This window comes from Chiloscyllium punctatum, chromosome 10 (assembly GCF_047496795.1).
Source record: "Chiloscyllium punctatum isolate Juve2018m chromosome 10, sChiPun1.3, whole genome shotgun sequence".
Taxonomy (NCBI): domain Eukaryota; kingdom Metazoa; phylum Chordata; class Chondrichthyes; order Orectolobiformes; family Hemiscylliidae; genus Chiloscyllium; species Chiloscyllium punctatum.
In genome coordinates, this window is record NC_092748.1 from 33,817,432 (window position 1) to 33,833,891 (window position 16,460).

The 16,460-nt window shown below is 39.1% G+C and overlaps 1 protein-coding gene across 5 annotated transcripts in view; it reads left to right on the plus strand.

Moving 5' to 3' along the window:
• Nucleotides 1-16,460, plus strand: part of dgkg (diacylglycerol kinase, gamma) — a 527,377-nt gene that overhangs the window by 344,400 nt on the left and 166,517 nt on the right. For all 5 annotated transcript variants that reach the window (XM_072578849.1, XM_072578848.1, XM_072578852.1 and 2 more), the window contains one exon: nt 2,455-2,615. In XM_072578849.1, the coding sequence (XP_072434950.1) occupies nt 2,455-2,615 (161 nt within the window). The remainder of the gene's footprint in view (nt 1-2,454; nt 2,616-16,460) is intronic.

A 16,460-nucleotide genomic window follows, 5' to 3' on the forward strand; every position in this document is an offset into this window, starting at 1 on the left:
CTGTGGCTTTTTCTTACCACATTTCTTAAATAGTCACACCACATTAGCCAACCTCCAGTCATCCGGCACCTCTGACTATCCATGATACAAATATCTCCAAGCAAGGCACCCAGCAATCACTTCCCTCAGTTCCCACAGAGTTTTAGGATACACCTGATCAGGTCCCAGGGATTTATCCACTTTTATATGTTTTAAGTTATCCAGCATCACCATCTCTGTAATATGGACATTTTTCAAGATGTCACTATTTATTTCCCCACATTCTATATCCTCCAAATCCTTCTCCACAGCAAACATTGATACAAAATACTCATTTAGTATCTCCCCCATCTCCTGCAGTTCACATATGTGGCCTTCCTGATCTTTGAGGGGCCCTATTCTCTCCCTAGTTACTCTTCTGTCCTTAATCTGTTTGTAGAATCCCTTTGGATTCTCCTGAATCCTGTTTACTAAAGCTATCTCAAGTCCCCTTTTTGACGTCCTGACTTCCCTCGTAGGTATACTCCTGCTGTCTTTATACTCTGCTGGGGAATCACTCGATTCCTGATGTCTACACCTGACGTACGCTTCCTTCTTATTCTTGACTAAAACCTCAATTTCTCTCATCATCCAGTATTACCTACACCTACCAGCCTTACCCAAGACCAACGCAATGTGCTAATCTCCTTTAACACCAGTTTCTCTCCCCCTGGCCCTCAGCTGGGCTCTGCAGTATAGCTGCAAAATACCTACCTCCTTCAACTGACTGAAGTGCACAAGAACTAAATACAAATCAGACCCATATTTGAAAATGATTCAGGCTTCCAATTGTCTCCATTGGTACGCAGTGGACTGAGGCTGCCCAATTGAAACACCCATATCAATATTGATCTCAGAGTAGCAGTGGTAGTGTGCTGGAAGCACGTGCTTGTCACATTTGTCTTTGGGGTTTTCTCTTGTGTTATCTAGTTACACCAGAGCAATGTGAATTTTAAACAGGCATTTATAACCAAGGCAAATAGCCTGAGTTTTTGTGTCAGGTTTGCATTTGTGTGCCTGAAAACAGATGTTTACATTGAAGTTCATTATACTAGTATCGACTCCGTAGTGTAAGTGGAATTCTTACAGTGTGGAAGCAGGCTATTCAACCCATTGCGTCCACACTGACTCACCGAAGAGCATCACACCCTGACCTACCCCCCTACCCATCCTCATAGTGAGATGCTATGAGGATAATTTCATATGTATTGACTGTAATGAGGTCAAAAATCGTATAACACCAGATTATAATCCAACAGGTTTATTTGAAAACAAACTTTCGGAGCCTTGCTCCTTCTAACACCTGAAGGAGGAGTGGGGATACTGAAAGCTTGTGTTTTCAAGTAAATCTGTTGGACTATAACCTGGTGTCCTGTGAGTTTTTGTCCTTGTCCAACCCAGTCCAACACCGTCACCTCTGCATAAGAACTGTAATGTGATTTGGTCAGTTATTGTCAAGCTGTCAGTTTAGTATGGTATTAAAGGAATGCTCCTTTGACAGAGTTGCTGACTGAAGTTCTTTTGATTTTTATTTTGCTGACTTTCATGATAGATTCTTATTTTAGATGCATGAGTGTTAATCTCATGGAAATAGTCACCTGCTCTTTGTGGAATCCACAATTTGCATTGCATTGAATTCATTGTCAGATGGGTTCTTCAAAGAGCAAACAGTCTGCTCATCCAGAGCACCAACAGCACAGAAAGGCAAAGGCCCTTTGAATCAAGTGCGACAAATATCCCTTGGTAATATTTGAAAGAGAACAATTAATTCTTTCTAAAAACAACACCATCTTTAAATATTACTAGACATGTGTATCATGTTACAGTTTATGGTGTCTTGTTCTGCATAAATTTTCTATTGGGTTCACCTGCAAAAAAGTTATTTTGAAATAAAGTTGTTTGGGATCTCTTGTGGTTGTGATCAAGCGACAAGTACATTTTTAAAAATTCTCAATCTTCAGTGCAGCACTGAGGGAATGCTGTATTGTTGGAGGTAGACAAGCAGGAGGCTGTTGTTGGAGATGTTATCTTTCAAATTTGACGTTAAACCGATGCCCCGGCTGCCCTTCAATCATGTTCCATTCCACTACTTAAAGAACAGCAGTACAGTTCTCCTGATACTCTGGTCAAAATGTATTGCTCAAATAGTATCACTAAGAACAGTCACTGCTGTGATATCTCTGCTGTTGTGACACATTGCTGTGTGAAAAACAGCTGCTGTGCTTCGCAACATTACAATAAATACTACATTTCAGGAAATACATCATTTTCTGTACAGGGCTTTGGAATGTCCTAATGTTGTGAAAAGTGCTATAAATAAAATTTTGTTTGAATTCCTAATTAGTCCTATGTTCTGCTTCAGCTATCAGAATAATATTGTTATATTAGTCATGTGGAGTCAAAGATTAAATTTGTGTTTCTTTATGCTTATAAAAGGATACGAAGGTGGAAACTTAATGAAAGTTCTGAAAGACATAGAGAACAGTATAGAAATGATGCTGGACAGATGGAGTATAGAGGTGATACCAAACAACAAAGATGAGAAAGGGGATCCAGTGCCATACAGTATTGTTAACAACTATTTCTCTATAGGTGTGGTAAGTACCAAAAGTTGTTCTTTTTATTTTTGATTTGCTAATTCTCAGTTGATTCTTGTTGACGTATGTTGTGAAACTTGAAAGGGTTCAGAAAAGATTTGCAAGGATGTTGTCAGGGTTGGAGATACAGGGAGAGGCTGAATAGGCTGGGACTGTTTTCCCTGGAGCATCGGAGGCTGAGGGGTGACCTTATAGAGGTTTATAAAATCATGAGGGATATGGATAGGGTAAATAGACAAGTTTTTTTTTCCCTGGGTTGGGGCAGTCCAGAACTCGAGGGCATAGGTTTGTGGTGAGAGGGGAAAGGGACCTAGTGGGCAACATTTTCACATGGAGGGTGGTGTGTTTAAGGAATGAACTGCCAGATGATGTGGTGGAGGCTGGTAATGACAATATTTAAAAGGCATCTGGATGGGTATATGATTAGGAAGGGTTTAAGAGGGATATGGGCCAAGTGCCGACAAATGGGATGAGATTAATTTAGGATATCTGGTCAACAGACGAGTTGAACTGAAGCATCTGTTTCCATGCTGTACATCCCTGTGATTCTATATGGTCTTTCTCTACACACTGAGAACACAAGATATTTGATTTATGTACAAACCAGACATATTTCAGATAGCACTTTTGTCATAGCAAAGCAAGTCATGGTTTGATAAATAATCTTTGTAGAAGAATGCTGCAAACAGATCAGCACATTGTATTTATCCTATTGGAAAAGTTCTAGGATATTGTAGATTTTTCCCAAAAAATGTATTTTGAGTTGATGTTACAATATAGATACTATAGTTTGTCATATTTGGTTGGCATCTAGTCCTTGGTTGTAACTTATTTTTAATATCAATAGAGCCTTTGTTAATATAAAAAAAAACAGACATCATCAAACCAGCCTTCCATCTATTGACTCCATCAATATTTCTCACTACCTTGGAAAAGAAACCAACATAATCAAAGACCCCTCCCAAACTGGGCAGAAGATATAAACGTTTGAAACCTGTTTGAACAAATTTAAGAGCAGCTTCTTCCCTGCTGTTATCAGACTTTTGAACAGACCCCACAAATGTTAATTCTCATCTCTTTCTCTGCACCCTTGCTGTGGTTGTAACACTATTATGCAAGCAAAAGTGGGGACTGCAGATGCTGGAAATCAGAGTTTAAATCAGAGTGTTGCTGGAAAAGCACAGCAGGTCAGGCAGCATCTGAGGAGCAGGAAGATCAGCTGCTGCCTGACCTGCTGTGCTTTTCCAGCACCACTCTGAACTAAACACTGTATTATGCAGTCTGTTCTGCTACCCTGATGTGCTTGTATGGTACAATCTGCCTGTATAGCACACAAAACAACACTTTTCACTATATCTCAGTATATGTGACAACAATAAATAAAACTCAAACTCAAAAGACTTAAAGCAGACCGAGCAGCTCTAAACTAGGAATGGAACATACACCCAACTGAGGGAATTTTTTTTTAATCTTGAACATATTAAGTATGGTTCTGAAAATAATTCTCCCTCCATGTAGATTTGATTCTCATGTAGTTTTGGACTTTTTAAAAACTAAAAGGATAACTAATATGTTGCACTAAAGTGGGTTATCTTTCATGACCTCTATATTAAGAGTGTGATGCAGTGCTTCAGTGCATGATTTTTGATACACAAAATGTTAAATCACAAAAATATTCATTCACATTTAGCAGAGTTGTAACTATAACAAACATCCATAGCCTGTGGATGAGACACCATTTAGAGATGAAGAGTTACAGTAAATGTTATCTCTTTATTTCATTAAAGCAATGCATTCTGTCTCAAAGCTTTGAGTTGTTTAAATATTTGTAGTAATCTTTGTAGTTCTATTCTATAGTACCTTAATATATAAAAGAAAAGAGAATGAATAAAGATTTAGAACATTGAGGCACTCTTGTTGTGAGGATTTTTGATCTCTTCCTTACCTGTAAAACAGACCTTTCCCATTTTTGTCTATTTCTCTTTATTTTTCTGCACTGATTTCCTGATGAGGAATGCTGATGAAGAGTGAGGATAATTACACAAATAATAATAACTTTCCAGTAAATTGCCAAGTGATCATTGTTTATATGTGTCCTTGATAGTTGATGTAGGTAATTGAATCACAATCCAGACAAATGCACTCTCAGGCTGGAAGGACTAGATATTCTTCATGTGTTAGTATCGTCTCGTATTGTTTTTGGGTATTAAATGGGTCAATAGAGCATTTTATTCTAAGTCATATTGGTGTTATCATGTACGGGAATAAGTATCTCAATTTGCCTTCTAGTTGTTCACTTCCACAGTAGAGACATAGGGCCTTTATCATTTTGTAATCTGTAATTGTGAAAACTACTGTCACGCTTTGAAGATGTCACAGCTTCTTTCACCAATATGTGAATACAAGTGATAGCTTTGAATGCATATCAGAATATGATATATGGATATAGACCTTACTACCTGTAGTTCAGTGATTATGCAAGGTCAAAGAAAATCCTTTCTGTAACAATGCAAGATCAATGTTTGAATAGCTGTTTTGATGAAATCAATGTTTGTGTGGGTTGTAAAGTTGGAGTGCTTTTGATGTGCCTAGAAAAGCTGCAGAGCTGCAGCTGCAATGTGTTCCCTAAGTTCTCAATTTAAAGTTCTGTCACCAGGAAGTAGGCAATCACCTTCCAAAGGTGAGATACAGTGTTTCACAATTGCATCCTTTCTGTCGTCATTGTGAAGTTTACGGACAGGAACACTTAGGTGCATTCAGAATCAGCCCACACGTTCTGTTGGAGCATGGATTGTTTCCATTTTTTTCTATATTCCCTCTGCTGGTGCATCTGTATGGTAGCTTTCTGTGGACAAAATGCATGATGCAATTCTCAAAACCCTGCTGCACCTAACACTGCAACCTTATAGCACTGCAAGAAACCAATTACTCTGCCAGGGTACTGCGGCTCTTGGTTTTTATGCAACTATTTTTTTTCAACCAGTTATTACCTCATTTTGGAATTCAGTGTTGTATGAATAATGGCGCTGAAGCTCTCTCAGCAAAATAAGAGTGTAAACTTATTTCCTCTTCCTAGAAGCAAGAAGGCAGAATAAAAATGAGAGTGTCCAGATTTCCTCATTATTTGGCATGCTATTAACTGCATGACATTGCCTTGCTAGAGCTTCATTTGTCAATTTTCATGAGCAGTAAGAAAATACATTTCTTCAAGGTGAAGCAGATGTAAGGATATCTCTTATCCTGGATACCTTCACACTATGTCAGTTCTCAATGTCATCTATAGTTAACCCACCATGATATGTCTTAGGATGGCTACTAGACAGCAAGGATTATCCATTCACGGCATTGACTCCAGTCCAGAAGCCACGTACACAGAAAGTCTACAATCAGAGCCATGTTTCCATAAGCAATATTAGATATCCATAGTCAGCAGCCTTTAGCAACACCCTTTTGTTTTTGTTGCCTGCACAGTTTGATGGAGCACTTAAGATCTCAGCTGATCAGCACCAAGATTTGTGGAAGTGTAATGCATGTCACCTGAGCTGGCCATTGGGGGAACTATGTTTGCTGTGACCACTCAGACAATAAGATGAGGAAGAAGAAAGGAAGGTAAAAACAATTAGACAGTTCCTTTCAACTGAGACTTTACACAATCACAAAAGTAATGAGTAATTTCAGGTAACATCAATCACACCTCAACATCTTTCTTCTATCGCTGACCATTTTGTTCTCCTCCAAACAACAACGCAAAAGTATAAACCACCAGAAAATCATGTTCTAATGCAGTTTTGGCAATGCAATAATGGCATGGTGTTAAACTCTGGAACTCTTCACATCTGCTTCCAACCATCCTATTTCCTGTGCACTAGTGTTCAGTGTCCCTCATGCAGATTGCCCTTCCTTACCTTCTGAATTACACATATGTTGAGTTGGAGGCTGCAAATGTAAGATCGTGTGGCTGTCTCCGCCCATCCTCACTCACTCTTCCTCCTCTTCTACCTCCACTGATTCGATAGGTTCGAGTTCTTGTGTTTCTGAAATGAAATAGAGAGGCGAGGTATGCACTGTAGTGAGGAGAAAGGAGAAAGTAAAGAGTGAGAGTTGACACCATTTAGTTTGAGAGTAAGATAAGACTCTGGAATGAGGGGAAAGTATGATGATTGAAGGAGGAATAGGATTGCAGACACCCTCATCTCTTCCACCCCTACTACCGGTTGATGGCAATGGGGCTAAAACACACATGTTGTCTTCCTATTTTTATTTTCCTGCTTATTCCTGTAATGCACTACAAATTGCAGTAGATATTTCCCTCTTTTGCAGGAAAGAGGGAAACATCTACTGCAATATGTTTAGGTGATGTCACTGGCATAATTGAAAAGCTGATTGTGTTCATGAGCATGGCATTGTGGGTGTGAGGTAGCAACAGTAGGGCATGTGTGAAGGTGAGGTAAATTGAAGGGTTAAGTACAAATGAATAGATATTGTTATGTATGTAATGGGAATGTATTGAGTTGAACAGTGTATGTGGCAAATTACGCAGTTGTTCCAGTGGGCAAACTGAAGATGAGCAGGCTCAACTTGAACACATATTATCTGACCTTTTTGTTTTAATTTGTTAGTGAGATGTGGGTGGTGTTGGTGAGACTAGCATTTATTGTACACCCCTGATTGTCCTGAATAAGGTGATGCTAAGTTGCCTTTTTGAACTGCTGCAATCTTTGGAGCATATGGGGGGACACAGTGCTGTAGGAAAGGAGTTTCAGGATTTTGACCCAGTGACATTAGAGGAATGGTTATTAAATTCCAGGTCAGGCTGGTGTGTGGCTTAGAGGGGAACCTGCAGGTGATGGTGTGCCCAAGTATCTGCTATCTTTGTCCTTGGAATGGTCACAGCTTTTAATAGTGCTGGCAGGGTGAATGGAGCCTTGGTGAATTACTGCACTGAATCTTGTAGATGGTACACAGTGGAGTTGCTGAGTGTCAGTGGTGAAGGGAGTGAATGTTGGAGGTGGCAGATGTGGTTCCAGTCAAGTGGGCTCCTTTGGTCTGGGTGGTGTCGAGCTTCTTCAATATTGTTGTGGCTGCATTTGTCTAGGTAAGTGGAGAGTATTCCATCACACTCATGACCTGTGCCTTGTAGATGGTAGACAGGCTTTGGAAAGTCAAGAATTGAGTTGCTTGCTGCAGGGTGCCTAGTCAGTGACCTGCTCTTGTAACCACTGGTACTTACGTGGCTGATCCAATTCATTTTCTGGTCAGTTGAATCTCCAGTATGGTTGGGGATTCAGTAATGGTAATCAAGAGGCAATGGTTAGATTCTGTCATATGGGAGATGGTCAGCAGTTGTGTGTAACTTGCCACTTCTTAGCATAAACCAAGATATTGTCCAAATTTTGTTGCATTTGCTGTATCTGAGAAATCACACGTAATGCTGAACATAACACAATTATCAGAGCACTTTCCTTCTAACCTTATCACAGTGAGAAGGTCATTGGCTAAGCAGTGAAAGATGGCTGGGCCTGAGACACTACCCTGAGGAGGTACTGCAGAAATGTCTTGAGCTGAAATGATTGATCTCCAACAACCAAAACCATCTTCCATTGTGTTAGGTAAGACTCCACCCAGACGATTGTTTCCCCTGATTCCTATTGAACCCAGTTTTGCCAGAGCTCATTGATGCTCCACTTGGTTAAATGCTGTCTTTCACCTCACCCTTGGAGTTCAGCTGTTTAGTCCATGTTTGAACCAACACTTTAATGAAGTCAGGAGCTGAGTTGCCCTGGAAAATCCCAAATTGACCATCACTGAGCAAGTTATTCCATTGTAAGTGCCACTTGATAGCATCGACAATGACTCCTTCCACCATTTTGCTGCTGAATAAAAGTAAACAGAGTACTAGTTGTCCATGTTTGATTTGTCCTTCTTTTTGTGTATAGGACGTACCTGCCAAAATGTCGCCATTGTCAGGTAGGTGGCAGTGTTGCAGCTAAACAGGAACACTTACTTCGGGACACTTGTCCACAGATCCCTGGTGACGGCTGGGCACACTAAATAGGGTGGTTAAGGAGCCATATGGGACAACTGCCTTCATCAGTCATGACATGGTAAAAACAATGACTGCAGATGCTGGAAACCAGAGTCTAGATTAGAATGGTGCTGGAAAAGCACAGCAGTTCAGGCAGCATCCGAGGAGCAGTAAAATCGATGTTTCGGGCAAAAGCGCTTCATGAGGAATTCCTGACTAAGGGCTTTTGCCCGAAACGTCAATTTTACTGCTTCTCGGATGCTGCCTGAACTGCTATGCTTTTCCAGCACCATTCTAATCTAGACTCAGTCATAACATGGACTATAGGAGGAGGGAGGCTATGTTTGGGGGCTGTACACAACTTTGGTTCGGCCACAGCTAAGAGTTAAGGTGTAGTTCTGGTCTCCACACGATAGGAAAGATGTGATTGCACCAGAGCTGTTGCAGAAGTGATTCACCAGGATGTTCTGTGGGTTGGAGTGGTTGAGCTATGAAGAGAGGCTTGATAGGCTCAGGTGATTTTCTTTAGAGCAGAGAAGATTGATTGAGGTATATCAGATTATGAGGGGCATGGACAGGGTGGATAGAATGAAGCTGTTCCTCTTTGCTTAAGGATCAATAATGAGGGGGCATAATGTTAAGATGAAGGGCAGAAGGTTTACAGGAGATTTGAAGAAATATTTTTCATTCTGAGGATGATGAGAATCTGGAATGCACTGCCTGAGAGGGTAGTAGATGTGGGAAATCCCCGCACAACCTTTAAAAAGTATATGGATAAGCACATGAAATGTTATAACATTCAAGGCCAAGTGCTGGAAAGTGGCATCAATGTGAATAGGTTGTCACAGGCAGGATGGGCCATATGGACCTTTCTGTGCTATGTGACTCTGACTCTACAATTCCTCTGTTCTACCTTTTTGCCAAGACATCCAGTGGTACATTGTTTGAAAACCAAAGTTCTTGCTCAATCCATATTCAGTAATTACACAATGGATCACAGCTCAGGTTCACTTTTCAACCACCTTCTATCAATTCTGGAGGCTGCAAGGCCCTTCTCCTTTCAGGATTCTTTTAAGTAGCAAAACCACATGGAATATCGCCCACTCCTACCCCAATGAATCAATGAATATTGCAAATAGCTCTGGCTGTATGTACATGGAAATAATTTGAAACAGCAGGACCACTAATTTAAGATGTTGTCTGCAATAGAGTAAACATTCGTGAATTAATTGTATAAAACAATTCACACACAAGTTGCACAGATTAGCCAATTCAACTTCTGAAATCTTAATTTTGTAGTCCAACTCTTATGTTTACATTGGAATATTTTTAATACTATGGTATTGAAGTACTTGTCGTTGAAATAATAAAAATATATTTATTCCAATATAGTAAACTTGATTGTAAGTTGTATATAAGCCATTTATAATTGATGTATTCATGAACTGAGCATTTGTGTATGCAAACCAGAGACTGCTTTATACAACAACTCAGATTTCCATTTCTGTCCAACTCCTGACTTCACTTTAATTTCTGCTTTGTACTGATTAATGATGGATGAGAAGAACCTTTTGAGGTTTCTCCCCAATATTTCTTTTCAATAGCTCATTCTACTAATAATCTGCCAGTTTTAAAGGCCATGCTCCTCTTTGTCATTACAATACAGTTACAAATTGCCTGGTTTTGTATGAAGTTTTAGCACAGCAATACTGTCGTATGAGCAGTTTGTGCAACAGCTCAGCATTTAGTTTGAGCTCTTCATATATTAGAGTTATAAGGCATCTCATTACAGAAAGAGGTCCTGCAGCCTATCATGTCTCTCTTAGTCATTGAGCATCTATCTACTCTAATCCCATTTTCCAGCACATGGCTTATAGCATTAGTGCTTCAACTGGTGATCTTGTTAATTTGAGGTAAATTTACAACCACCATCCTCTTTCAAGGTATGCAGCTGAAGAATTTACTTGGTTCACTGTGAAAATGGAAAAATGAAAAGAGATTCCTATCTTAAACAAGATCTTTGTTTTGACACGACAGCATTGAGATACATGTTTCACTGATGTAATAGATATTGTTACAGAGACAATAGAGAAGACCCAGTTCTGAGGAAGGGTCTCTCAATCCAAAACGTTAACTCTGATTTTTCTCCACTGATGCAGCCAGACATGCTGAGCTTTTCCAACAATTTCTGTTTTTGTTTGTGACCCAGATGGGAGGACCTGCTGTTTTGAGATGCCAATCCATTCTGTCCACCATCCATGTGACATTTTCTGCTCAGCATTAATCCTTTCAGACTCTATCATCCTTGCATGATAAATAAACCCAATGCACCATTCGTTTTTCTAATGCTCTTTTATTAGGTATTTTGTAACCATTTGACAATAAGTAACTTGTCATTTGTATGGCGCTGTTCATATCTTCAGAAAAATTCACAGCCAATTGATTATTTTTGATGTACACTAACAACAACAATGTATTTTTCTTAGAAATGTTGAGGCATACATCACTCGAATTCCTCACCTATTTTTGACTAATGTCAGAGGATAATTTTACATTCAGCTGAATAGGTAGATTGGCTTCAGTTTCTTGTCATCTTAAAAGATTGCTCTTCTGGCAATTAAAGGCAGCACTTATCAGTGGTAAAGTTTTAACTTAAATTACATACTCAGGTTTTTGGATCAGGGACATCAAAGTCAAATCTGCTGTGTCCGTTTGTGAACTTTTGTTTTGCTATCTGAACAACTTGAGTTAAAAATTCCTCAAGTACGTTCTACTGTTCATTCTTGTTCTGAGGTGATTTTTCAGTGCTGCCTTGTATAGCATAGGGAGTGGTGTAAGAACATCAAAAATAGAAAATTAGATTCTCAGCTAGAAAAAAAACTCTGATTTTGCATCTAGTTTAAATGAAGTTCTGAATTTCTGTAATGAACAGCAACTACATTGTTTCCTGCTAATTTCATTTTATTATTAGAATCCTGATCAATAGCATAGTCACAAAGTTGGGTTTTAAGAAGGAAGGGGGTCTCAAAGGGTTCAGGGAATATAGATAACTGAAGACTTGTTAACTGTCAGGACAAAAGATGCTGTGCAGCCCTGTGAAGATGGCAACTGTTAACTTGGGTCCTGTAAGAGCAATATCCTTAGAAATCAGATTTAACACTGTAAAAAGGGAGTCACCAAGAAGCTGCTGCATTGGAGAATGTGGTGAGGATCCAGCCATTTATCATGGGTATGGCTTTCTGGGTCCTTCAACTGGACCACTTCGGCAGTGACTTTGAAGATGAGGTAGGCCTGAACCCAGGACTCCAATGACCGGCCTGGGATTGCTTTCGGTAGCTTCATCAACCGTCTGTGACTCAGTGAGGATTTTCTTTAGCATCATGGGGGTCTGGTCCGGGATTCCAACCAGGGAGGGAGTCAGGGTCGGGTCCTCAAGCTGAGATCTGTGAAATGGGTTCATTTCTCTTTTTTAAACTTTTTCATTATTACACCTTCATGGAAGGACTATTGTTTTGAACTTCTTACTTCTTTATTTTTCTAGTTCTTTACTGTGATTTTGGACTTTTGAAGGTCTGTAATGCTAGACTTTTTTTTATTTTTGTTTATTTTTCTTAAGAATTTGTATTCAAGAATCTGTATCTCAGTACTTTTCTACCTAAGATGCCGCTGTGAGTGTCAACTTGTGAACTTTTCACTGTACTCGTGAATACGTGACAATGAAGCTAATTCATTAATTCAAAAGAAGGGAGACACTCTGAAATATGGAGAGTAGTTGCATGAGTTGAAGGACTCGAGCAACTTAGAGGTGGGGAGGAACAAGACCATGAAGAGTTCTAAACACAAGGATGAGAACTCTATATTGGGATAAGAGGGCATCAGGAACCAAGCTGCGTAGCAAGGACAATGGGAAGAAAAGACTTGCTGCTGGATAAGGTAACAGCAGTAGAGTTCTAGATCGATTCAAGTTTTGCAGTGTGTGGAGAATGAGAAGCCAACCTGAAAAACATTAAAGTGAAAGTACACTACTATGGATGTTGGAGATCTGAAATAGAAACAGAAAGTCCTGAGAAACTCTTACTGTGAAGCCTCTTTCAAAGATACCCAACTTGAAGTTCTCCTCCTCCCTCAACAAGGATCTCAGTGAGTCTCTCTTCACTGCACCCCCACCCCCCCAGGTCATCTCTGCCCTGAACTTCTTCAACCACAAATACATTGACCTCTTGAACTGTCCTACCTATCTTCCTTCCCGCCTATCTGCTCCACCCTCCCCTCCGACCTAGCACTATCACCCCCTATTGCATCCACCTATTGCCTTCGCAGCTACCTTGCCCCCACCCCTACCCTCCTATTTATCTCTCATCCCACCCACCCCCACATTTCTGATAAAGGGCTTATGCCCCAAACTTAAAAGATGCCCTCAGGAGATGCTGACTCATTGAAACACCACACTTGGAAATCAGCACACCATGGATACAGGCCCTCCTAACTGGGATGGATGGGCACAGCAGGTGAGCAGATGGGAGGGTTAGGGGTAGGGTTTTCACAGAAGTTGTCACTGCCTCAGAGGGCAATTCCACAGGCCTAGACCGCAATTAGTTTGTTGCCAGACAGGCCAAAAATGTGACAGGGGTTCCTGGAAACAACTGAGGTAGGAATGCCCCAAGAACCCTGCCAGGCTAATAAAAGATTGGCTTAGTGATGGCAAAGACCAGGAGGAAGATTTTAGCTGTCATTGGACTAAAGCAGTTCCAGGCATTTAAAATGGTACCAATGTAGATGTTTGCAGACTTTGTTGCAGTGAGACTATAGCTGTGTCTAACTATGGTTACTAAATAGGAATTTAGTTAGCATCAATTTAATGGGAATGGAATCAGAAAAGCATCAAGAACATGTAGATTGTGTTTGAGCAGAAAACCTGGCACATTTTATTCCTATCATGACAAAGGGTACGGAGGTCATTGAAACACATTTAAACATTTAGACCAGAACCTATGACCATCCTGAACTATGTGGCTTAGCTAATCACCGGTAAGTTCAATGAACTATCAAGGACGTGCCTAGAAGGAATCATTTTGGCGAAAACATTAAACATACTTTTGCTTCACAAAACATCATTCTGCAAACTAAAATAAAGCAAAGAATTGCTGGAGATCTGAAAAAAAACAAGAACAGAAATTGCTGTACAAATCAAGTTTTATCAGGAATTTCTGTTTTGGTTTGACTCTGAAAGCTACATCTGCGACAGGAATTTACACGTGCAGATTAACTGTTTTCCACCATCCAACAAGAGTGTGATATCCTATTTCCATCCATCCATCATTGCAGTGACTTTGTCCAATAATTGCCAGATTGTAATGTGTAGCATTAGTTTTGTGCACTTTACTGAAAATGGAGTTATAATGAATGTTTTAACTAGAATCCTCTGAAGGGAATCCAGGATAATTCTAGGAATTAATACTCTAAGTTATGCAGAAGGATTCCATTTTTTGACTGAAGCCATGAAGATTGAAAGGAGACCTGAATTTAGCTTGGATATAAATATTACAACATTTTATCTGATGGGTACCTGAAAAGGAAGATTTTAGAGGTATATGGGCCAAATGCTGGCAAATGAAGCAAAATTAATTTAGGATATCTGGTTGGCATGGATGGGTTGGACCAAAAGGTCTGTTTCCTTGCTGTACAACTCTATCACTCTATTGTGCAGGCTCGAAGGGCTGAATGGCCTATTCCTGCATCTATTGTCTATTGTCTATATTAAGAGAATATGTGGAATGTCAATCTACATTTATTGCTGGATTTCAAAAGATCTGGATAGATATGTGATGAGGAAAAGGACTCCAGATTATTACGGTAGATGGAGATAGGGATGGGAATATACTACATAGAAAGCAACAATCCTTTGTTTATAGTTGTCATAGAAACAAATCATGCAACACAATTGCTCATAATTGAGTTCAGCAGATTGAAGATTTGATAGTTCTGAAATAATTCCATTACCTTTTAAGAAAGGATGGAATAAACATCAGAATTGATAAGATATCATTACAAGATCTTTGTAAGGACAAAAGTAAAAGGGCGGTATACATTTTTCTTGTGATGAAGAGTATATGGAATTGAAAACAGTCTGATTGCAGCTTACGGCTGAACCACGGAGGAATGTAGCTTCAGTGGCAACTTCTGTCTGTTCTTATATGTTAAGCCAGTTTGTTCAGGACCATAATTGACATCAAAGAGGAATAGATCTTTGTCTTATAATGAGTTTGAATCAGATTTGTTTTTCAGAGGTGAAAGGACATTATGGTACAAATATTTCTCGGTAAAGTATAGTGTGTTTACAGGATGTTTGTTTATGAAGGTTATACAGCTGATGACAGGATTGGTTTAGTGCAAGAGGCATGGTGTTAATTATTGTGCAGCTGGTGCCCTGATCCAGATTTGAGATGACTGTGGAAGTAATTACATTTGCAAATTAGAAACCCATCAATTAATGTAACTTGAAACTTTGCATTTCATTGTTGGTTCGATTTCAAAGTCATCAGAATCAAAATTTATAAGGCTGATTTATCTTAAATGTATTAAATGGATGATGCTCTTCTAAATTTGAAGATAAAATAATTCTGTTTCGTTGAGATCTGGGATTATAGAAAATGCATTAAATTTGTTTCCAAGTTGTAGAATTAATTCCAAATTGGTTCATGGCTCTATACTAGCATTCATAAATGAAGAAAAGACTATATTTGGTGATTCATATTTAAAGTACTCTGTGGTATTGTACACATGATAACTAACTGTAGTCCACAGAGGACCAGAGGCACAATTGATTACAGAGCTTGAGGGATGCCACTGCACAACATGGTGTAGGCCTTCGTGAGATACTGTGCCTTGGCAGGGATTGAACTCATGCTGTTGGCATCATCATTTACTATATCCTAGCCAAATGAGCTAAGCAACCCCCACTATGATGTACACAGAAAATTGCTTTCTCAAGATAGATAAAGCAAAGAAGTTAAGATCACTTGAAACTAAAGCAATCAATTATAAGGAATAGAAATAATCTATTGACTCGTTGTATGAATATATTTTATAGTCTGTGTATTCGTATCATGTCAGTGTGTAGTATTTTCTTGCCAACATTTGTTCTAAACAAAATCCACTATTAACATTAACTCTGCTTTCTTCAAGCTAGTCTGTAATGATAAACTCAAATACACCAGTAGGAGATGATTACTGAACTAATTTTTACAGTCTTAAAGAAATCAGGCTAACTGTCATGTCATTCAATTCTAGATATTATTTTCTCAATTAAAAAAATATACAATACTTCCCAATGAATGAAGTTCTTGAAATGAACTGCTTTCTAAATGATTGCATCAATTCTTGTTTTAGGTACTTTCAACTGAGCAAAGGAAGTGCTTTTTTCCAGTTGAGATAACACATTAATTCATCATTAGGATTGATGGTATTTGTACTTGAAACCATTACTTACCTTCATGCTGTTTCAGCCATTGATATACCAGTCCTCCAACTGTTTGATTTATAATCACTTAGAGTACTGGAACTTGGGAGAAAGTCATGTGATTGTCTCTTGTGATTCTGGTGAATGTGGTACTGAGGTACTGCTGGCTTTAATGTATGAATGCTAATCGTTTAGAAAAAGTACATGTAATCAGGAAAATATCAGTTTTACTTGTTTCTTTACAAACCACACCCAGACCAATTTTCTAGGGTTTTTCTACATAACATTCACAAATATTCAAGAGGTTTTGACCATGATGGTGAGTGTTAAAATGCCTTTGTTTTTAATAATGAGATTGATT